Source organism: Acartia tonsa, chromosome 1, assembly GCF_053477335.1.
Source record: "Acartia tonsa isolate MP-2025a chromosome 1, ASM5347733v1, whole genome shotgun sequence".
In the NCBI taxonomy this organism is placed as follows: domain Eukaryota; kingdom Metazoa; phylum Arthropoda; class Copepoda; order Calanoida; family Acartiidae; genus Acartia; species Acartia tonsa.
In genome coordinates this window covers 47,069,139-47,092,262 of record NC_137260.1, presented here as the reverse complement: position 1 = coordinate 47,092,262, position 23,124 = coordinate 47,069,139, and the positions used below count along the sequence as shown (strand labels likewise).

The 23,124-nt window shown below is 30.9% G+C and overlaps 1 protein-coding gene across 1 annotated transcript; it reads left to right on the top strand.

The window, feature by feature from the left end:
- Window positions 1-8,217: 8,217 nt before the first annotated feature.
- Window positions 8,218-21,477, top strand: LOC145322146 (cell adhesion molecule 3-like). Its single transcript, XM_080163958.1, has 8 exons — window positions 8,218-8,462; window positions 9,418-9,496; window positions 10,144-10,219; window positions 12,505-12,559; window positions 13,297-13,404; window positions 18,535-18,669; window positions 19,303-19,385; window positions 19,879-21,477. Exons 1-8 carry the CDS (start codon window positions 8,351-8,353, stop codon window positions 19,975-19,977), a joined length of 747 nt encoding a protein of 248 aa, XP_080020084.1. The 5' UTR covers window positions 8,218-8,350; the 3' UTR covers window positions 19,978-21,477.
- The last annotated feature ends 1,647 nt before the right edge of the window (window positions 21,478-23,124 follow it).

Sequence of the window (23,124 nt, the reverse complement as noted above, 5' to 3'; positions counted from 1 at the left end):
GGAAAAAAACTTGTTTACTAAATTTTATTTCTATTCCCTTTTATCCTTATACTAAAGTAACAGGATGTCTATGTGTGTGTTTGTGTGTCTGTACCGAAGGATCTCGCTTACCGCTGAACCGATCGGGTTCTCCTTAACAGGGTAGCTTCTCATAAGTCCCGGGAAGGTTTATAACTATTTTCTTGGGGGTTGGGACACCCCCAACCCCCCAAAAAAATAAAATCCCCCCCCCCGAAATTTTTTATTTTATTTTTGTAACCAAAATTAAAAATGAGGAGGGGCCTACGCCCCCCCCCCAAAAAAAAATTTCTCCTCCTCAAGTGCCCCTAGTGGCCTCTAGGGGGCGTAGCCGCTAGTTACAATTAAAGTACTGTTGTGGATCTTTCCTGTTCTAGTTAAACATTGATAGGATATGTCTCTAAAATACTTCTTAAAGTAACATGATTTAAGTCTGTTTCTGTGTATGTAGCTAAAAATCTCGCTAACCGTCGTTTTCACTACTTTGAAGCTGTTAATAGTTCAAGGGAAGTTTTATAACTAATTTTGAGACAGTACCATCAAAACATCAATACTATATCAAAAGAATCCAATCTTGACCCCCTTTCCTTAAGATTAATTAAAACTAAAATTATGTGCCTCTAGAGGCCTCTAGGAGTTGTGGCCGATAGTCAGAAATAAAAAACAATTTACTTTTTCTCCATACTTATATGGGTTTCAAGACAAACGCAGGAGTGACAAACGTCGGAGTAAACATACACAGGAGTGTCTAAAATCTTAAATTAATCAATTATTTCTATACAAGTAAACTTGTAATAGGACCCTAATTTGGAGAGGATACCATATCCCTGTCTGCGTCCATTGTACACAGCTATGTGGGCCAGAAATTCTCTCTAAGGTTTATGAATATGAACTAAGTGGTGTAAAATTTTCCAGCGTTCATAAATTTATAAAAATTTTATACAACTAAAGAATACAACTTGATATTTTAAAACTGTGTGTTGCTCTGGTATGTGGAATTCAGTTGAGAAGTAGAAAATAAGTCTCATATCTTAAAAAGATTTTAAAAATCATTTCGAACCCAGTAAAAATGTCGGACTGATTATGACGTAAAAAAATAATTAGCCAATGAGAGGCCACTATAAATTTTACCATTGGTCAATAATGGCCTCTCATTGGCTAATTTTTTTTTACGTCATAATCAGTCCGACACTATTACTGGGTTCATCATTTCCTTTTTTATCATAATTGCAAAAGAAGTTTCAAGTAAAAATATAAAAAAAAAATTAGGGTGAGGGGAGGGCAGGTTTTTTCCCCATGGCCTTTAGGAGAATCATTTCGTTTAAGCAGCTTGCGAGATCCTTCTCTATTTAAACATAGCTCTTTTCTCCTAATAAGTATATAGACCCAATATGTCAGAAAGGGTGTCAAAAACCCGTAAAAAATAGGCCCTAGTTTAGCTTTGTAAAATCAGACATTTTTTTACTTGTATTGATTGTACTCAGAAACCATCATATTCAAAAACGCCATCGTATAATAACATCATGAAAAAGCCACAGGAACTATTTCCTAAATTTCAGAAATAAAAGTATTTTTAGCGTTTTCTACGATGGCGTTATAAGGTCAACAAAGTGTTCGAAAACGTGAGCCGTGTGACGTCAATACATCCATCTCTTTTTTGGAGTTTCCTTTCCTAATTCTCCACTCTTCTCGTCCCTTTAATGACGTCACACGTCTAATTTCTTCGGACACTTTTCGAGCTTCTGTAAATAAACCACAGAAAATTATCATTTAAGAAATATACTGAAAGAAATTCTTTTCTACCTCCTAGTTATTCCCAGGGAAGGAGGGGATATTGGAATGTTTAGTACAGCAGTCGTCAAAGTGTTATAATAACGTTTTCTTATTCTTTGGCTTAACAACTTTAGGGACTTTTAATAAATATTGATTAGTTGATTCATTAAGTTAATCGTCCAAACGTTTCAACCATCAAATGTAATCTACAGAAGGAGTTAGTTTGAGTCCTTTCCGTGGTTGTACATCAATTTATTGGCCATTGTCTTATCCCTTTAGATCCCTGAATATTCTAGAGAATGTATGAGGGGGAATTTATGATGTAATATTATGATAAAACATGAATTGATTAAATTTTGATGTCATTTATTTCATTTAGAATAAATGACATACTGGCCATGTAAACCTGGTGATAAACCATATCAGATCAAGAATCAAATTCAGGTGGCGATGCCACACTATAGATCATTTTGTCCCCCGTCCTATAGTTATTCTGTATATCATAAAAACAATTCTAAATAGCTTTAATATAAAAGTATATTATACAGGGCTTAACTATCCTACTGTAGTAAGGTTGTATTATCTGAACCTTAATCTTTCAATAACTACTAATTGATTGAGTTCTCCTTTTTAGGAAAGCTTAACATAAGTTCCTGAATGGTTTTAGGCTATTCTATATTTAGGTAAAATCCTTGAGATTTTTCATGCTTTTTCTGCTTCCTTATTACCCATTTGAATACAGACAAGGAAAAACGTCAACATTGAAATAGCTTTAATTTAAAAATTTATAGGGTTTAAATAATGTGTTTAAAGTAAATATTTTAATTGAATAAGATAAGGCACATAATGTTAATCCATGTTTTACTTCTTAATGGCCCTAAACCACAATTAATGTAATTAGTATATCTTGTATAATTAGTTTAGCCTTATCTTTCCTTCAGAGAATAATTTCATTTTATTTACCAAAACGGAATTGTATGAAGTATAATATTATTTTTTAAAACCAAAAAGTATCTTTAATTACATATTATTTTTTATCTTTATAAAAAGTTAAAAGAAGAGCTAGATTACTCAATTAACCCTTCTATCGGAATTCCAATACTTTTAGCCTTTAGTTTAGAAGAAATTAAAAGTTTTAATCTGATTAAACTATTTGATTTACAACTTACAATATCTTCTCAGAATGCTAAATGAATTTAGACTTTACAGATTACAAAGCAAGCAAATAATAGATTTATTTGTGAATGTTTAAAATACAAAGAAACGTAAAAATAAGACAAAAGATTAAACAAGAACGAAAACATTCATGAGCCATAAAATTTTAATCAAATATATGAGTCACAAGAGAATCAAGAGTGAATGAAACAAATATAAATTTTGTAAAAATTAATATTGTAATTTTAACAGAGTTGCTAAACTTCCAAGATTATGATTATTACTCAAAATTAAATGAAAAAAGGAATTTTGTTTATATTATATAAAAGTTCTAGTTCAAATTTTTATCTAATATAGATTGGATACAATTTTTTATATGCATACTATGCTATATAAACTACTTACACTATAGCATGTATATTTATTTATTATTGTGAATTAGAGCTTGTTCTATACAAGAATAGAGAATACATATTTTTGGACAATTTTCAAGTGCATGGCATTTCAGCCCAAAATTTTTCATTCTTTGCACTATTCTAATAAATAGAAATGTACATTATTCTATAAATTAAATTTTTACAAAAATCTATTTAATTTGTATTACATACACAGATTGAGAAACACAATTAAGAAAACTTATGTAAGCGATTAGCCTATTGAATCTTAAGTTCAGAATTAGTCTGATATCTATTCTACGTCGACATGCATAACTTCAAGAAAATTATATGAATAATATTAAAATATTGAGAAATGTAAGTGAAATGCAGTTTTTGCTTCATTTATTGTTTCTTTGAAATAACAATAAACTATTTAGTCGTTACAAAGCAGGATGTGTCTTTTTGTTGTTTTGACCTTATCAATACATTGAACGCTAAAATATAAAATTTAAAAAGTTTTTGTGCTTGGTGTTGGGTAGTTACACCCTGGGGATACTGGACACGGAAATACAACCAATAAACTCACAAAATACACTGAATACACACAGCCACACACTTACACACACACATACAAACACACATACACTGTTATACAAACAATTTTAAATTTAAAGCCCTTACAAAATATTACACCAAGTCTTTGTGTAAAGAATATTCATTATTATGCTTATGATTTCATGTAATTTTATCAAAAATGAAATAACATTAAAAGTTAAAATTGTTATCGTTAAAGGTTGTATTGTATATTTGAAAAATAATGAACAGTTGTCGTGTGCCTAGTATTTCCAAATAATTTGGTGATTTTCTCAACGTGCATAGCGAGCACAGCATGACTCCTCCTCCTAATAATAAGAAATGAACAGCTACCCTGTACCTTAGATTTATTATAAATAAAGAATGGAGTGGGTTTTCTCTGCTCGACTAGGCATTATAATTGAAACCGCCAAAAGTTCAATATGATAATAGGATAAAGGTTCTTAGAAAATTTTTTTATGCCCTAAAATTGATGATTTATAATATTCAAGAAATAGATTAAAATTTAAGTTTTGACTGGGCAGTATAAAGTGTGACTTCACTGTAAATAAAGTCTTTACAATCAGTTTCTATAATGATTAATCTTTAATATCACAGTTATTATAGAAGGTTGTATCAGCCATAATAGATGCTGTGATTCTAATGTATTAGGCATGTAAAGAAACCGCCATGAGACTAGATGATATTCTTATCTGGGCTCATATATTACAACTCTCTTGTTATACACATCATACATTTTACATACTTTAGGGATTACTATCAAAAAAATTAAAAGAACGAAAAAATATAAACAGTGTTAAGAATAAATCTAGTCTCAGTATAAAAAAATGTCAGCAATTTAAAGTTTTCTGGAGACCTGGAAGATCAGAACCTACAGTATCAAACCTGTAACCAGGAATTGGGTAAAAAAAATTATATAAATATTATGGGATATTTACTTAACTTTTAATGATTCTTAAAAGAAATCAAATCTTATTTTTAAGCTGTTGACTTAGCAAGTTTTCTGGAGACCTGGAAGCTCAGAACTTACAGTATCAAACCTGTAACAAGAAATTGGTTAAAAAAACTTATATAAATAAAATGGGATATTTACTTAGTTTGTTAATTTTTTATGATTTTTAAAAGATATCAAACCTTATTTTTTAAGCTGTTGACTTAGCCAGTTTTCTGGAGACCTGGAAGATCAGAACCTACAGTATCAAACCTGTAACCAAGAACGAAAAAAAATATAAACAGTGTTAAGAATAAATCTAGTCTCAGTATAAAACAAATGTCGGCAATTTAAAGTTTTTTTGAGACCTGGAAGTTCAGAACCTACAGTAACAAACCTGTAACCAGGAATTGAGTAAAAAAAATTATATAAATATTATGGGATATTTACTTAGTTTGTTAACTTTTAACGATTCTTAAAAGAAATCAAGACTTATTTTTTAAGCTGTTGACATAGAAAATTTTCTGGAGACCTGGAAGATTAGAACCTACAGTATCAAACCTGTAACCAGGTATTGGTTAAAAAACTTAAGGAATATTTACTTAGTATGTTAACTTTTAATGATTTTAAAAAAATCAAACCTTATTTTCCTTTTAAGCTGTTGACTTAGCAAGGTTTGGATACCAGAAAATTGAAATCCTTCCTTAATAGAAAGCGTGCAATCTTAACCATATAAATTACTTTTAAATCTAAGAAAATAATTATTTAAATGTTTATTTAATTTAAACATATTTTTGTTGGCCACCCTGAATATGTTTGCATTATATTTATATATTTGATAAATATGAAATTGTATGAATTTTCTAGTTTATATTTCTGAATTATATCATAACCATAATTTTGGTTTGTCTTTCTAAGACTTTAGAAAACAAAGGAGTTTATTGTCTTTTGTAGAAGACAAAATTTTAGCTTTTTTTGATTCATTTCTTTGTTTAAATTCATATTTAGTTAAAGTCAAAATAAATATAATATTTAACTGTTTTTTGTCTGTCCAGAAGGATCTCGCTAACCGCTGAACCGATATTGTTCTCCTTTACAGTGAAGCGCTTCTTATAGGTCCTGGGAAGGTTTTAAACTATTTTTGGAGAAGGTGTCTTCACCCCCCTCCCCCCCCAAAATAAAAAAAATATTTTCAACTCTTTTGAAACTCAAATTTAAAATGGGATGATGTGACTTTCCTCCTCCTACCAGTGCCCCTAGAGACTTTTAGGGGGCGTAGCCGCTAGTGTTTCTATTTCTTATTAGATAATGTTTTTTTGAGATAAAGTTTAGCCTGTGGAGCCCTAGCATCTAGGGACTCTGAGTCTATATTAGAAAAAGTAGGTAAGAACAATGACCTAAAACCACACCGGGATCTAAGTGAAGCGGCCCTAAAAAAGAGAACTCAATTGGTTCAGTAGTAATCGCAATCATAAGCAACATACGTACAAAAAAACTTACTACTTTATATAATAGGATACAATTATCTTAGCAATATCTGATATTGAAGTTACAAATATAATTATCCCTTTAAGCAAGCATACTTAGTCATTTAACCCCTTTTAGCTATTCTTTTCTCCCTGATAAAAACAAAATATAATTAATCGGCGCCCATTACTAAGCTCTCCTCTCAGAGACAGACCTCAAAATAACCTCTTCAAAGCACTTTTTCAAATATGTCATCAGGGGGCTTATTCACACAAAAATATATTTGGTCTAGAAATAATCATTGAATTTTATGTAAAGATATTTGGTTAAATTGTATTTAATAAATTACAGCTAAAATAGGTTACCGATCCTTAAAAGCTAGTATTAAGAAGTCCATCATTTAAATTTTTCAAATAATGATTCTAACTTTCTCAGGATTAATATTTGCAATATTAAAAGCATTACATCTTACAATGAAAAATGAAGAATTATACATACATGAAATGTTCGTTTACCCTTTTATTTTCTGCTTTGTTATGCTTGCTGATGTGTAAGTTATCATCTTTGATTATTTTTTTTATCTTTAGTATTAATCTGGGATCTGAAAGGATAAGACAATGAGCAATAAATTGAGTACATTACCAATGATGGCAAACAAAATCAAAATTCAATAAAAGATTCACAAAGAGCCATTATAAAAATATGAATATGACCATTATATACAAGTCTTGTCATTTTGTTTGTTTACAACCAAACTAAATATGACTTGACCTACAAATGCTAAAAAATCTTATATAATATTTAGAAACAATGCAGAGTACGATAAAAATCTGAATGAAATATTGAAATAAAATGAACTCAATTATTGATAAATGTTGGTTTTGGGTAGGTTGCGTGATAAACTTTTGTGTGTCTAGCAATTGAAAAAAATTAAACTTCTATACTAAGGCAGCAAGATTTATGTTTGTGTGTCCAGTAAAATATTGTGAACGGCTCGAAAAATTTCTTCACAATTCCTGATCTTGGGTAGGTTTTGTGCTATTTTAAACGAGGGAAGTTTCCTTTGGGTCAACCACGAAAAGAGATTCAAGTTGTTCACAATTAGTTTATTATGTCCGATTTTATGTTTTAATATATGATAATTGATTTTCTCGTATTCATTCGAATCCGGAGGATAGGAACCGGTTCTCATCCATACGAAAAAACTATGTCTAGCATCGTTTTATATCCAGCTTTCTACGAACATAGAAATGTACAATCATAAGATTAAAACTAGTTTTTTAGCCGGTGACTTCGTCACCTCGGGGCTAAAAAAACTAGTTTTAATCTCATAATTGTACATTCTATATCCGCGGAAAGCCGTTTATAATACGATGCGAGAAATAACTAATAACTCACAGTTACATTTTTGACAAAAAATTATCCCTTTTCCTTATTCGAAAACTGATATATCTATTTCAAATAAAATAAGATATTTAAATGAAATTCTATATCTTAATGATTTAACATTATAAACGCTTTTACACCGTAATAATTTCCTCTATTTTATACATCCATTTAAGTACATGGTGCATTAAAATTTATGAGAAGCTTCGCTCCAAAAATGAGTATGTTGGAACAGGCCCAATCTAAAGTGAAATAGAGTGGGCTTTAGGGAGTTAGAGAGGGAAAGAATGGGTGAAGATTGGCCTATCTTTAGGCATGGATGGTAACAAGAGAGAGTGCAATTGATGCCAGATATATATATGCCGGCTTACAAAAGGAATTATTTACAGAAATGGGAATACCAATGGGGAACTAAATTTTATCCCAAAGAGAGGGATATTTCTAATGGAATATGGGCTTGGGGGGAAAGGAAGGGGGTGGGGGGACAATGCAGCCTCCGTGAAGCCTCAATATTTTAGTTGACCTTAACATGGAGTTATAAAGGAAGGGCAAAATTTTGCAAACTTTTTTTCAAGAAAAAATCCTCGAAATTGTTAAATCAAATTGTGATTTTGAAGGCTTTCATTGTTGTGCCATTCTGTGTCTGAGTATGAGGAAGGGTGTGTGTCCTGTTGTGTTGGTCCTGGTGGCCTCTTTGGTCTGTCCCATTATTGGGTCCTTGGTCCTTAAATCTGTTGAGGTGCCTACGCTAAATATTGCAGGTGACTAACATCTTCTTTATTTGAATCGAATATTTATTTTATTTATTGTTTTGTATCTACCAATAGAAAATTGGCGGATGCCGATATAAAAACGGGGCATATGAAATTAAAGAATAAAATTTACCTTGTCTGCTTCTAAATGAAAATAAGAAATAAGCAAAATGAGTGTTCGATCACATCAGCTTAGTTATTAAATCTGCCTAGAGTTTTACATTAAAAAAATACCATATATAAAAATAAAAAATAGAGGGATTACTTTTTGGAAAGTGGGTAGCTACGAATTATTCATTTGGTAGTTTATAAATGAAATGTTGTATTTTAAATTTATATGGAATTGATTGAAACACCTCAACGTACTATTATATGCTAAATAGTACAAAAAACATTAGTCTATTAACATGGAACAAGAAGAATTGATAGAATGTTACCCAAGTGCTTATTTACTTGTACAAAATTTATTTATTTATTTAGAATTTTAATAAGTAATGATAAAATAATATTTTCAAATAAAATTTTTACTCTTTAATAAAAACATCCTAAAATCTGTCTGAGGCAAACCCAATGATAGCTTTTTGAAAAATTCAAATTTCTAGAGTAAAAGATAAAAAAATTTGGGAGACAAAAAAACATCATAGCGTGATTTTAACAAAAGCCATTAATATATTTGTTTATAAAAAAGTTCTATTTTATTATCGTTGATATCGAACTAACCATCCCATAACTGGTTTTTTAGGCCTAGGCTTGAAATAGGCCTGAAATAATATTTTCCTACGTTTCCCAAACCTTTGACATATTTTATAAAACTTGAAAATAAGGGGGGGGGGGGTTATTCATGCAGACTACACAAGAAAAAGCACCCGTAATCACTATTCTTTCTTAAAAACTGCAAATAGTATAAGCACCAATTTTGTCTCTGTCGCCAACCAATGAAGGTACATTGCTTATTCTTGTAAAGGTGGAAACGCTGTACTGCTGTGTGACTTTGAAGCTATTGATGAACAAATATATTCTGTTAAGTGGTACAAGGGCGGCAGGTAAAATAAATGTCAAGCACGCAAATTGTGTTCTTGGAGGCTTTAATATATCATCTTGATGTCTACCTAGCTGAAAGTTTTAGTTTACCTGTGTTTAATTGTTAGGAGGTGACCATGAGTGGGCTGAGTTTTAACCAAATGTTACGCAAATCTGACCCTTCAAATTTTTTGAAAAAAGTTTTTTTGTAGGGATTTTTAATTTCAAAAAACTTACAGATACCCCCTTTGAATATTAACTATAAAAAACTTACAGATATCCCCTTTGAATATTAACTATAAAAAGTTATGAGTTGTTCATTTAGAAAAAAAATATTTTATTTCAAGTAATGATTTGAGCTCGTTAGGGCGTGATTTTTCGATTTTAAGTGATTATCTAAAGTGTCCAGAGCATCATGTAATGGGATGCAAAACTCTAACAACCAGGGTTAACATCCTACACACAACCAACCCTTTGATTGCATGACCTTTGTCTTGAAGTCCTAAATGTGCATGGTAATTACTAGCGTCTGTTTATCGGCCGAAGTATGTCTTCTCAAAGAAAAAAATATCTTCATTTAACATATACTATTTACAATTTCACACTACAAGATTCTGAATTTTAGATGAATTCAAATGCAGCAAATTCCTAAATCCAATTTTAATTTCAGAGAAATCTATCGCTATCTGCCATCACGAAGAAAACCTTTGACTGTTTATCCCAGACCCGGAGTTCATATAGATAAGGTATAACTTTTCAGTGATTATTATTATTACCAATGGGCAGTCACAATCTACAACGAAAGTGTCCGTCTGTGCCTTAATATCAATAGGTTAAATATTTCCTTATTTTTCGAAATGCTTTACTATTTGAAATTCAAGAACTATAATACTAAAATGGGATAAAAAGTTTTTCATTAATATTCTGTTCTTTCTCAAAATATAAAGAATACTCAATAAAGATTTGAAAGAGATTATCATAAAAATCTAAGGTTATGTAATTCCTACCTGATATGTTAAAATAGTATGTATATTGTCATATATAAAACTAAAGTTTAAAAAATTAAAATATTTGGAAGTTTACAATTTCCGCATAAAACTAACACAAAATTACTCAAATTTGAAAGCTGAAATCAAAGACTAGTTTTGCGTATCAATCCTATTATAACTATAAGTGAGATTTTTTTCTGATGCATGAAATGCATAAACTAAACTTAGTTGATGAGGAGGGTTTTAGTCTATTTTATTTCTAGATTTTAATTAATTTGTCTGCCCTATTCTTACTTACAATTAAAAGCTTTTCGATGATAGGGATACAGCCACTAGTCTCTTAAAATGATCCATTTTATGAAATGTATTTCTTTATACAGCAACTACAATATGGAGGTTAAAATTTATATTTTATGTGTGGCATACGTGTAATGTGTATTGAATCCTAAAATATTTAGAATTGACAAGGCAGGGACTAGCTGACTTTAAATATGATGATAAGAAAGGATTAGTTTAGATCCTGTCATTCCTATCCAGGAATCTAGGAACCTGCATATTTTATCTAATATTCTTTACTTACCTCGTAAGGGCGTTATTTTCTTTCGATTTTAAGTGATCATCTAGAGAATGTAGAGCATCATGGGGTGCGATAATCTAACCCCCAAGGATATTAGTTGAAGTAACAAACAACAGACTAGCAACTCTTTGATAAAAACGACCTTTGCCTGGAGGTATCAACTGTGCATGTTTTGGGTCAAGTCTTTTCCCCTACTCTAATTATTAATGCCGCTCACCTGAAATAACAGTAACAGGAACCACTTATTACGTGTTTAGTTGTGACGCAGTGTTAAGCCGAGATTCGAAACTATCACCTCCTGGACGACTAGCAGATGCGTTACATCCTAAGCCACGGTCGTGGGTTTATTATTATTTAACCTGTTTTTCAACAAAATATGATTTTATTCCGCTGCTGTGAAAATCGAGGCTTGTTTCTTATTAAGATGTTTCGTAATGTACATGTTTTGTTATTACACATTCTTGGCTCATGGGTTGCTCTTTTTTTTGACTGCTTTGACTTTTTACCTTTTTTAAAAAGCGAAGCTTTTTTATAATGAGGGTCGGTCCGTCCGTTAGTAGCTCTTTTCGTTAATTTAGACATGTTAGAATTATTATATCGATTTCAAACTTTGCATGGTAATTCCTGTAGTAGTTAGGTACTATTTAGAAAGCGTAGTAACTTTATAGTTACACTTTTGTTTATACTTATGCAATAATAATCTACTTATTCAGTTCTGACACTCTACAAGTGTTTATGTTCGTTTGTCCTTTAATTGCAGAGCTTCGCTTTATGGATGTTGTCATCATTATTTTATCTTTTTTTTATTGGAATTCCCTCTTAATTTAGCTTCTTATAAATGTGTTAGAATTTGTTTAGTTGCAAGCCTTGACAAACTTAACTTGATTTTCATGTTATTTTATTTTGTCTATTTGCCTATGCATCGAATTCCAGAATTTATCAAAATCTACTTTGTCTTTGTCAGGGAGGTAGGGTAGTGGATAATTGACAGATAAATATTTTAATGGTTGAAAAGTAATGTAAAAATGTGTTCTTATTCGTTGGGTTGTTCAAATCAGCAGTGTCTTAACTTTTTAACAAATAAATGTAATCAACAGAAGGGTTTATTTGTTTATTGCAATCGGGGGTGTACATCATTATTAACATCAATTGTCTTATCCCCTATAAATCCTGGTCTTTGTATAAGTTTATGTCAAATGTTAGGAATGGGGTAGAGATGAACAGGTTGCATTATTCTTTATTTCAAAAATGTATTCACACTAAATTTGAAGTATGATACAGGAAATTTTATATAATATTTTATTCGTATTCAAGTGTTTTTTTTTGTCGGTAGGTTGTCATTGCTTTGAGCATCAAGAAGTCAGAAAGTCAATTTAAAACAAAAAAATGGCCTTCCCAATAAATATGAGAATACCTACAGACATCATGCTACTTTTATGAAAGAATAACGAAAACTTAATTTTAGTCAGCAAGCAATATCAGTACTGTTACTTTGGCAAACCTTACTTTGAAATCAACAGGTAATAATACAGCAATTAGTTTCTATTAATATTTTATTTTCTTATAATAACGAGGGTTACAACATTCATAATTAGCAAAAAACAACAAATCATTGAAGGAAATACGGTCAAAGTGATTTAAGGAGCAGAAGTTCAGTTGTCACTAGACATCAAATATCACGAAACCTTTCACATGTGGGTAATATGCAATTTTTTTAACATTTTATAGCGTGACTGCCATACTGATGAACCAAATATATAATATACTGCATGCTCATTGATACTGGACAACTTCTTAAAACAATTCAGTCGAATATCTTGAATAGCAGCGCTACGTAGCGTTACAGACTGACGAACTGGAAAACGAACAGAGAGACACAGTTATATACAAAGTAGCTTTGTTACTAAAAATAAAAAAGCTTAGCCGAAATCACTCTATTATATGTATTGTCCTCTGTCTGTCTAAGTCATTTTGGGTTGAGAATTTTTTTGTAGTAATGATTTTTTTTTGAGGGTGGAGGTTCTTTCAATCAACCCATCCCATTAAGATAAAAATATCCTAGAACCCAAAAAATCTTCAGTGCAAATGAAACCCATCAGTCAGTGAGAACTTTCGGAACAGACACATAGACAAATAGACATCCTGTTACTTTAAAAAAAGGATTGAATCAATTCTAATTTGTATTTTTGTTTGATCTGTTTTATTTTAATTTCCCTATGCGTGTTGTTACTGTATCTGTATCTATTTCTTCATACAGGGAGGTATAGATGTGAAGTAAGTTCAGAGGCACCCAAATTTTCAACAAAATCTGGGTTTGGTGATTTGATTGTTCTTGTTCTACCATCTTCACCTCCAATAATCAAAGGTATACAAACAATGTAATAGGGTTGGGCCGGATATCCGGTGTGGCCGGATATCCGGCCGGATAGTTTCAATATCCGGTATCCGGATATCCGGTGTGGCCGGATATCCGGCCGGATAGTTTCAATATCCGGTATCCGGCCACACCGGATATCCGGCCCAACCCTACAATACATTGCAAAAGCTTTTAATTATTCAAAGATTTGAATAACAGTTTGTAAAAATGGGCTCACCTAATCCTATTTTATAAAGTATTAAGGTTCTTTGTTTGTCCTTTAAGGTCTCATTGGACACTAAACCGATACTCATAGTTCCTGGGGTGGATTTAAGCTATTTAATTTTTTTTATTTGAGTTTGAGGATGGTTTTTAGGCTATTTTTGTGCCCCTCCCTACCCTTCTAAAATAAAAACCCCTGGTACGGGTACAGCTGCTATTAGATCATATAATATTTATGATTTACTTTTTTGAAATCAAAATTTTCTTCATTTAGGATAGTAAGCATAACCATAGTGTGTAATACAGTGTGTTTTTTTTATGAGCACTTTTTTGAAAGCAATTTTACCCCACTTTTAGTTATCAGAATTTAATGATTAATGGCTTATTTTCTTCGTTTTTTAAGGGAAATTATGAAACAACGAAAAAAAATTACAGTTTTTGTTAAAAAAGTACAGTAAAGTTGAAAATTAAAAACTTAGGTGTCAACATCTAAAAATGGTTTTAGCGCATTTTTCTTATGTTCAAATATTCTACCTTTTGCAAGAATTGCTGCAAAACGCTTCAAAGTTGAGATATAGAGCTATAAATTTATACAGATACTATTGGGGACATGTACTAGAATAGGTCAAAGTTTGAAGGCCATATCTCAATCAGGGAGAAAGTACTGGCCCCCCAAAGTCGACTACTGAAAATCCAATTTTGAGCATAAGAAAAATGCGCTAAAACCATTTTTAGATGTTGTCACATAAGTTTTTAATTTTCAACTTTACTGTACTTTTTCAACAAAATCGAACAATGAAAAATCTTAATATTGTTTTTAAAATAATATTTTTTGGTGGGGTAAATTTTTTATTTGTCCTATAAATAAATACTTATTTGTCTAACCTTCCTTTTCCACTAAAAGTACAAAATTATCATCGGTCCATTCGTTTTTCCGACGTTGACGTACTAACACACAACTTTACAGTTTAGGCATACACCACCAACCAAAACAATTTTATATATTTTTACACAAATTTTACATCCCCATTGTTTAAAGTATTCAACTTAACTGGACACTTTATGAAAGTATGATTATTAGATATTTTCATGAAAATACACTTTTTCGAATTTTAGTCTTCTGCTAACCTAAAAAGTTACTTTAGGAGCCTAGAAATACATGTACAAAATTTCAGCTCTCTATCTCTACTGGCGACCTAGCGCCAGGCATGTAAAATATCAACAGATAACGGTAGCACGGCGGTTTTAACAATATCTCAGCAATGTGCAGGTTTTAAGCTTATCTGCATATTTCAATTTTAACACATAAGGACAAAGGTATATTATCCCAAAAATCTTTTGTCAAAGTCTACTCTACACCTAGCGCCAGTCAGTTTTCTAAAATCATGCATTTTATACCTGTAAAAATAGAAATCGCCAGCGCTAGGTGTAGAGTAGACTTTGACAAAAGATTTTTGGGATATTATATCTTTGGCCTTATGTGTTTAAATTGAAATATGCAGAACACCTAAATTCATCTTCCAAGCCATTCTCTAAGCATTTTAATTTTTTTTTATGAAATAACGGGATTTCAAAACTGCCCTTTGAAAAAGCCTAAAAAATATCTTTTTTTGTCACTTTTTTCACTGCTTTTAGTTACAACTTATTAAGATATTATGCTCAGTTAAAAAAAATCGGCGCCTCCAGCACCAAAACCGGCAAAAACTGGCAGTTAAACTTCTGTGCCCCTACATGCCCCCCTCTTCGGCCAACAGTAGTTATCTCAAGAAGTAAAAGAGATATCACACAGAAAGAAAACTTTTTAAATAAAAGTGAACTAAGTAACTATTACAGATTTCATTTTGGGACTTTCCTTCTAGGGGCTTGTGGAGCAAAAGACCCCCCCAAAACACTAAGAATATGTGTTCTGAGCTTATTTTTAAAGATATCAACCTGATTTTTTTTTGAAAACTTTGTTAACATAATGGAACTCAGTAACATTTACAGATTTCATTTTGGGACTTTCCTTCTAGGGGCTTGTTTGGCAAAAGACCCCCAAAAACTAAAATATGAGTTCTGGACTTATTTTTAAAGATATCAACCTAATTTTTTTGAGAAAACTTTTTTCACATAACTAAACTCAGCAACCTATACAGATTTCATTTTGGGACTTTCCTTCTAGTTGCTAGTGGAGCAAAAGACCCCAAAACACAAAAAAATTTGAGTTCTGAGCTTATTTTTAAAGATATCAACCTGATTTTTTTATTGAAAACTTTTTTAACATAACCAACCTCAGTAACATTTACAGATTTCATTTTGGGACTTTCCTTCCAGGAGCTAGTGGGACAAAAGACCCCCAAAACAATAAAAATATAAGTTCTGATCTTATTTTTAGAGATATTGAGCTGATTTTTTAATGAAAACTTTTTGAACATAACTGAACTCAGTAACCATTACAAATTTAATTTTGGGACTTTCCTTCTGGGGGCTTGTGGAGCCAAAGACCCCCCCCCCCCAACACTTTTATTCCTTCTAGGGGCAGGTGGGACAAAAGACCCCCAAAACATTAAAAATATGAGTTCTGGGCTTATTTTTAGAGATATTGAGCTGATTTTTTATAAAAACTTTTGAACATTAATGTACTAAGTACCCATTACATATTTAATTTTTGGGACTTTCCCTCTAGGTGCTTGTGGAGCAAAAGACCCTCTAAAACACTAAAATATGGGGGGGTCTTTTGCTCCACAACGATCTGTGAACATTACTGAGTTTGGTTATGTTAAAAAAAGTTTTCTTTAAAATAATCAGGTTGATATCTTTAAAAAAAAGCTCAGAACTCATATTTTTTTGTGTTGGGGGGTCTTTAGCTCCACTAGCCCCTAGAAGGAAAATCCCAAAAAGAAATCTGTAAAGCTTACTGAGTTCGGTTATGTGAAAAAAGTTTTCTCAAAAAAATTAGGTTGGTATTTTGAAAGAAAAGTCCAGAACTCATATTTTTAGTTTTTGGGGGTCTTTTGCCCAACTAGCCCCTAGAAGGGAAGTCATAAAATGAAATCTGTAAACATTAATGAGTTTGGTTATGTTAAAAAAGTTTTCTTTAAAAAATCAGGTTGATATCTTTAAATATCAGCTCAGAACTCATATTTTTTGTGTTTTTGGGGGTCTTTTGTTTCACAAGCCCCTCAAAGCAAAGTCCCAAAATTAAATGTGTAAACATTACTGAGTTCAGTTTTATTTAAAAAGTTTTCTTTAAAAAATCAGGTTGATATCTTTAAAAATAAGCTCAGAACTCATATTTTTTTGTGTTTTGGGGGGTCTTTTGTTCCACTAACTCCTGGAAGAAAAGTCTCAAAATCTGTATAGGTTGCTGAGTTTGGTTATGTGAAAAAAGTTTTTTCAAAAAAATTAGGTTGATATCTTTAAAAATAAGTCCAGAACTCATATTTTTAGTTTTTGGGGGTCTTTTGCCCCTAGAAGGAAAGTCCCAAAATGAAATCTATAAATGTTACTGAGTTCCATTATGTTAACAAAGTTTTCAAAAAAAAATCAGGTTGATATCTTTAAAAATAAGCTCAGAACTCATATTCTTAGTGTTTTGGGGGGGTCTTTTGCTCCACAAGCCCCTAGAAGGAAAGTCCCAAAATGAAATCTGTAATAGTTACTTAGTTCACTTTTATTCAAAAAGTTTTCTTTCTGTGTGATATCTCTTTTACTTCTTGAGATAACTACTGTTAACCGAAGAGGGGGGCAAGTAGGGGCACAGAAGTTTAACTGCCAGTTTTTGCCGGTTTTGGTGTTGGAGGCGCCGATTTTTTTAACGGAGCATAATATCTTAATAAGTTGTAACTATAAGCAGTGAAAAAAGTGACAAAAAATAAGATTTTTTAGGCCTTTTCAAAGGGCAGTTTTGAAATCCCGTTATTTCATAAAAAAAATTAAAATGCTAAGAGAATGGCTTGGAAGATGAATTTAGGTGTTCTGCATATTTCAATTTAAACACATAAGGCCAAAGATATAATATCCCAAAAATCTTTTGTCAAAGTCTACTCTACACCTAGCGCTGGCGATTTCTATTTTCACAGGTATAAAATGCATGATTTTAGAAAACTGACTGGCGCTAGGTGTAGAGTAGACTTTGACAAAAGATTTTTGGGATAATATACTTTTGTCCTTATGTGTTAAAATTGAAATATGCAGAAGAGCTTAAAACCTGCACATTGCTGAGATATTGTTAAAACCGCCGTGCTACCGTTATCTGTTGATATTTTACATGCCTGGCGCTAGGTCGCCAGTAGAGATAGAGAGCTGAAATTTTGTACATGTATTTCTAGGCTCCTAAAGTAACTTTTTAGGTTAGCAGAAGACTAAAATTCGAAAAAGTGTATTTTCATGAAAATATCTAATGATTATATAAAGATTATATGACTTTAAAAAAACAACTTGCGTATATTTAGTATTTTGACCAGCATCTTTTAAAATTCATAGTATCTCTATAAGTGCTTGAATTACTTAGGAGATGTATTAATATAATTAATTATTAACTCCTAATAGTTCTATTCTTATTCTTTGCATGTTCTCATTTACATTTTATCAAGTTTTTTCGCGCACATACCTTACCATACCCCTTTATCTTTATAATAATAGGATATCTGCCTGTCTGTACCAAAAGATCTCGCTAACCACTGAACCGATATTTCTTTACAGGGTAAATTCCCAAAAGCCCTTGGAAAATTTATAACTATTCTGGGGGAGAGTACCACCACCCTCCCAGGAGAAATAAAATAAATTACCAAAAAAACATAACCAATCCCATTTGTAGGCGAAATCCGCTACATGCCTTTTTAAGTTTTTAGAATAAATTAATAAATAAAGTTTTTTTTCATACCTAATCCTATTTTTGATATACCCGCCGTTTTTTATATTGTTTTCCCATTGTAGGAGGTAAAGAGGATTATTCACCCGGCGAAACTGTTCACCTTAACTGCAGCTCCTTTAATTCTAAGCCTGCTGCGGATATAAACTGGTTCATCAATAATAAGCCTGCTAATTCCACCAATGTTGTGGAGCATCCAGGTATGATTTTAAATTTCACAGGGATGTTATAGTCATTATAGCACTTACACAATGGATATATTACTACTTAAATGTTATACCAGATTTTTATGTTATCTAATAAAGTAAAACTGGCAGCGGGCTAAAATAATCCCATCACCTTCAATTATACTGAATGAACAAACTGACCAATAATTAAGCTTCATCTTAATAACCCTGTCATAATATCCACGTATATTCAATATCTATTAGGCATTGAAAGAAAAGTTAGCTTAGTTATCCCATTTAGTTGATTAACAGAAGTTTATTTGGGCTCAATTCTATCCTTTCTCCCTGGTTACCTATCCATGTAACCATTGCTTTTCTTTGCATCCTGTATATCCATTGCAGTTGTAATCACATGACTAAAACTTTTTAGAGAAAAGCAGTTCTATAATACTTTCTAGCGGTTGTGTCAGTTATTAATTTAGTTTAGTCGTTCTACTATCCCCTCGTTATCTACATGATTTTAAAGAACAAGGATGACGACATCCATAGCGAAGCTTAACATATTATACGGTCAAACAAACTGATAAATAATATTTGTTTTGGAATTAATCTTAAATATTTCTTTACTATTTTTCATTTACATTAATATTTTGTTTTTGTTTTTAGTGGTTGCATCTCGTAAGCCTGGACTTTATACTTCGTCATCTTCTCTATTCCTTACTCTAAGTGAACAACACTTTGATACAAAGGTTTGTACAGTTATTCTATTTTTGTATAAGTGTAGGTCACCCATAGATATTGTAAAGTATACTTTTTATAACTCTTGATTTAAGATATTTGCACTTTTATTCAAGGGCATGTCAAATTGCTTGCAAAGTTAGGATTTCTTAAAAAGGTCGTGTAATCAAAGGATTGGTTGTCTTCAGATGAATTAATTTACACCCCAATTGAATATAAACAAAATGGATATTTTATGTAGATAAAAATTATTGGTTGAAAATATTGACGCTTTTGAACAAACAACTTTTTTTCATGAGTACACAAAGTTTAGAAGCCATCCAATGAGAGAGAGAGAGAGTGATTATAAAACTATGAGTACCAGTCTAGTTTACAGTCCAATTTACCGTCCTTCTTTTTGAAATAAAAGAAGAAAAACACTATTCCTATACATTTAAGATATTATATTTATAAACTTCCTAATTAAGAGCGAAGTAACTCTACAGACCTTTCATGTATTTTCAGGGAAAGTTGACAATATCGTGCGAGGCGACTATCCGTCTGGCTGACTGGACCAACCATACCTTGGCTTTCACTAGTACTAATGAAAATCCTTCCGTCTAGATTATTTCAAGCAATTGATGTTCATATCAGTAAACATTATTCTAAAGATTAGTAACACTTTTTATAATGATTTGGGAAGGAATTATCGACTGATTTGTTGGTAAAAAGAGAATTTAAAAAAACGGCCAATTTATTTATATTTATTTGCTGTCATAAAAAGATGTTGTTTATTATATGAACACCGATTTTAAAGTGCCAAAATGAAATTTTTGATTTCTTTGAACATATCAATTTAAAACATATTTATTATATTGTATTTCATTACAAGTATTAAGTAACTGTACATTTTATTCGATCGTATATCAGCTTTTAAACATGTTAATTCCAACTACTATATTACACAAATATTTAACTTTGTTGTTCATTGAATTTGGGCATAAGAGTTTTTTAATGAATTGCAAAACTGTAATTAGAATATTTTATTATCTAAGAATACATTTTAAGCATAAAGAAAGATAGTTCGGGAAAAGAACAAGCATTTAGTAATCTTATTTGACTGTAATCATGTATTGTTTGTGGGAATTTGGGTTCTAAAGGTTTTTTTTCTGTAAATATTCACTTAAAATTAGGATTTGATTAAAATTACTGTATATCTTTCACTGTTTGTATTAACAAGGGCCATTAAATGTTTAAATGGAACATGGTCTAAATTATCAGTGTAAAGCATATGCTAGAAACATTATCATACTCAACTTTTATGCTTTATGTCCATAAAACTAGTCAAGATGATATTAACCTAGTCACAAGTTCAGTAAAAACCAAACCTTTTATACTAATCTGGTACAGTTCACAATATAGCTGGAATCGAACCTATCCTAAATACTAAGAATTTTACAAACAGCTATCAGCTAAACTTAAATGGTATTTCTACACTGGCATTAGAAGTTCTGTAATAATCTGGAAATGCAATGCCTAATTGTTTCGCAGCGCACATAAATGCGCGAAAAAGTCAACTTGTACTCATGATTTCTCTAGCCAGGAGCTCATTGTACAGTTTTTACTTTTTTTAGAACCTTCAACTATAAGTAACATCTTGTCGTTAAACTGCTAATAGTCATTAAAGTTCTAAGTCATTAGGAAAGTTTTGTTTTCAGTAACGTTAATCAGAACTGTCGAATAATGAAAAACGTAGCTCTTTTAAGTGCCTATAAAAATGACTCCATACATTAAAAATGACCTATGATGGGCTAATACACAGACTAAATTACCAATGACAGGCCAGTATACATTTAAATTGACCAATGATAGGCTAGTATGACGTCATTTTTTATAGGCACTATAAAAAGCTTCATGAAAAACTTATCTAACCTATCCTATAATATTAAGTTTGAATTGTGAATTGTGTTATTATTCTGTTATTCCAAATGCATATCTTAAGATATTATAATATTGTGATAATTCAACTGTTTGGTCGAACTTTAAATACTCATATCTTTTATATTTATATTATCTAAATAAGTTAAACAACCAATTTGTAATTGAAAATTATCATTTTATACAGCATGACCCTCGAAAAAGTATTTTTAAGCATCTGCAGCCTATATTTCTCAATAAAATATTAAAAGATTCATATGTACTTGTTCTCTATAACTTTCTACATCAAAGGATATCAAAATATTTTTTTTACATCAATTAACAGCCGAGATTTTTAAAGCCAAAGTTTGGAAAAAGTGCTTGAGAAACTTGATATTGCTAAATATTTCATAGTTTTTTATTAGTATATTACTTTTTATCAACCAGTTAAAAAACAAATAAGAAAGAAGAGCAAGTTTACAATTCATACATTTTTTATTGCATTAAAAAACGTTACTTTTACATATAAAAATCTACTTTTCAAATTTTACTGAATGCATTTTGCTTATATAACCATTTTCCCTCAAATCTTATAATATCTCCCACTTATTAATATGACCTTAAATAAACCCCTCCCCAATTAATGCTTACGACCGGAAAGATTAGTGCCTAAATTCCCGCCCACTCATACAAATTACTTAAACACACATAAAAATCATTTAAATTGTTAAATGTTTAATAAAAGTTTGTAGCTGTAACTTTTTTGTTTTTTAACTTATTTTGATAAAATAAAAAGTGTTTGATTTCTGTTTATGTAAACTTTCAATTTGCTACTATTTTTTATAGGATTTCTCTCTGTAAGGGTGTTTTTGCAATTTACACTAATCTAAAAATGCCTTTTAGAGCAAGTGAAAAAAGTGCTTTCAGCATAAAATAAATTTCTTGGAAACATATTTATATAAGTTTTATAAAGAGTATTGAAATTATGAGGAAAACACGTCATTTCACTTTAAAAAAACATTTTTCTTGAAAAGTTACTTTTTCCTCAGCCACTTTTTCAAAACTTTGGCTCTAAAAATCTCAGCTGTTAATTGATGTAAAAAAAATATTTTTATATTTACTTATGTGGAAATCTACAGAGAACAAGGACATATACATTTTTTGATAATTCATTGAGAAATATGGGCTGCAGATGCTTAAAAATACTTTTTCGAGGGTCATGCTGTATAATTTGAAGAAATTAATTCTTTCAGTCTTTTATTTTAAACTGTAAGTAATTTTATCCACGACGAATAATTAAAATTGAAAGAAACAAATGTGATCTTTAGTTGTTTTAGATTTCTAATATAAATTTGCTTTGTTTTCTAAGGAGCTAAGTCATGATTATATGCATTCAGATAAGCAGGCAATAGGTAAAATGGAAATTAATTAATTTTCTAAAGTCAATTATTAGGCCTAAGGTGACGTGAAAACGATATCTCTGATCCATAAAAAATTAAGTAGAACAATCTATATGATTTAAGAAACATTTTGATGATTTTCAAAGTTATGTTAACATCGGCCCATCCCTCTATCCCTGAGTGCAATGTGCATTCTGCCTTTATGTCACTGTTAAGCAAAATCTAAACTTTTTCAGCATACAAAGGAAACAAAAAGGATAAGAAATTTGCAAAGTGCCAATGCTGAATTGCATATACAAAATTGAGGCGAATTTTTTTCCTCAAAAAGAGGGATGATTATAATTTTCTTATTTCCTTTTAACAGTGATTTTTGCATCTTATTAAAGACTGTTTAACGCGTATTATCAAAGAAAAATTGCAGGAAATAGTTCTATCCTTTTTGTTTTTTTATTTA

Coding starts and splice junctions, on each gene's coding strand:
- LOC145322146 (XM_080163958.1), top strand. CDS start 8,351: ATGAGGAAGGGTGTGTGTCCTGTTGTGTTGGTCCTGGTGGCCTCTTTG. Junction 12,560..13,296: donor CCTTACTTTGAAATCAACAG/GTAATAATACAG, acceptor TTCTTCATACAG/GGAGGTATAGATGTGAAGTA. Junction 19,386..19,878: donor AACAACACTTTGATACAAAG/GTTTGTACAGTT, acceptor ATGTATTTTCAG/GGAAAGTTGACAATATCGTG.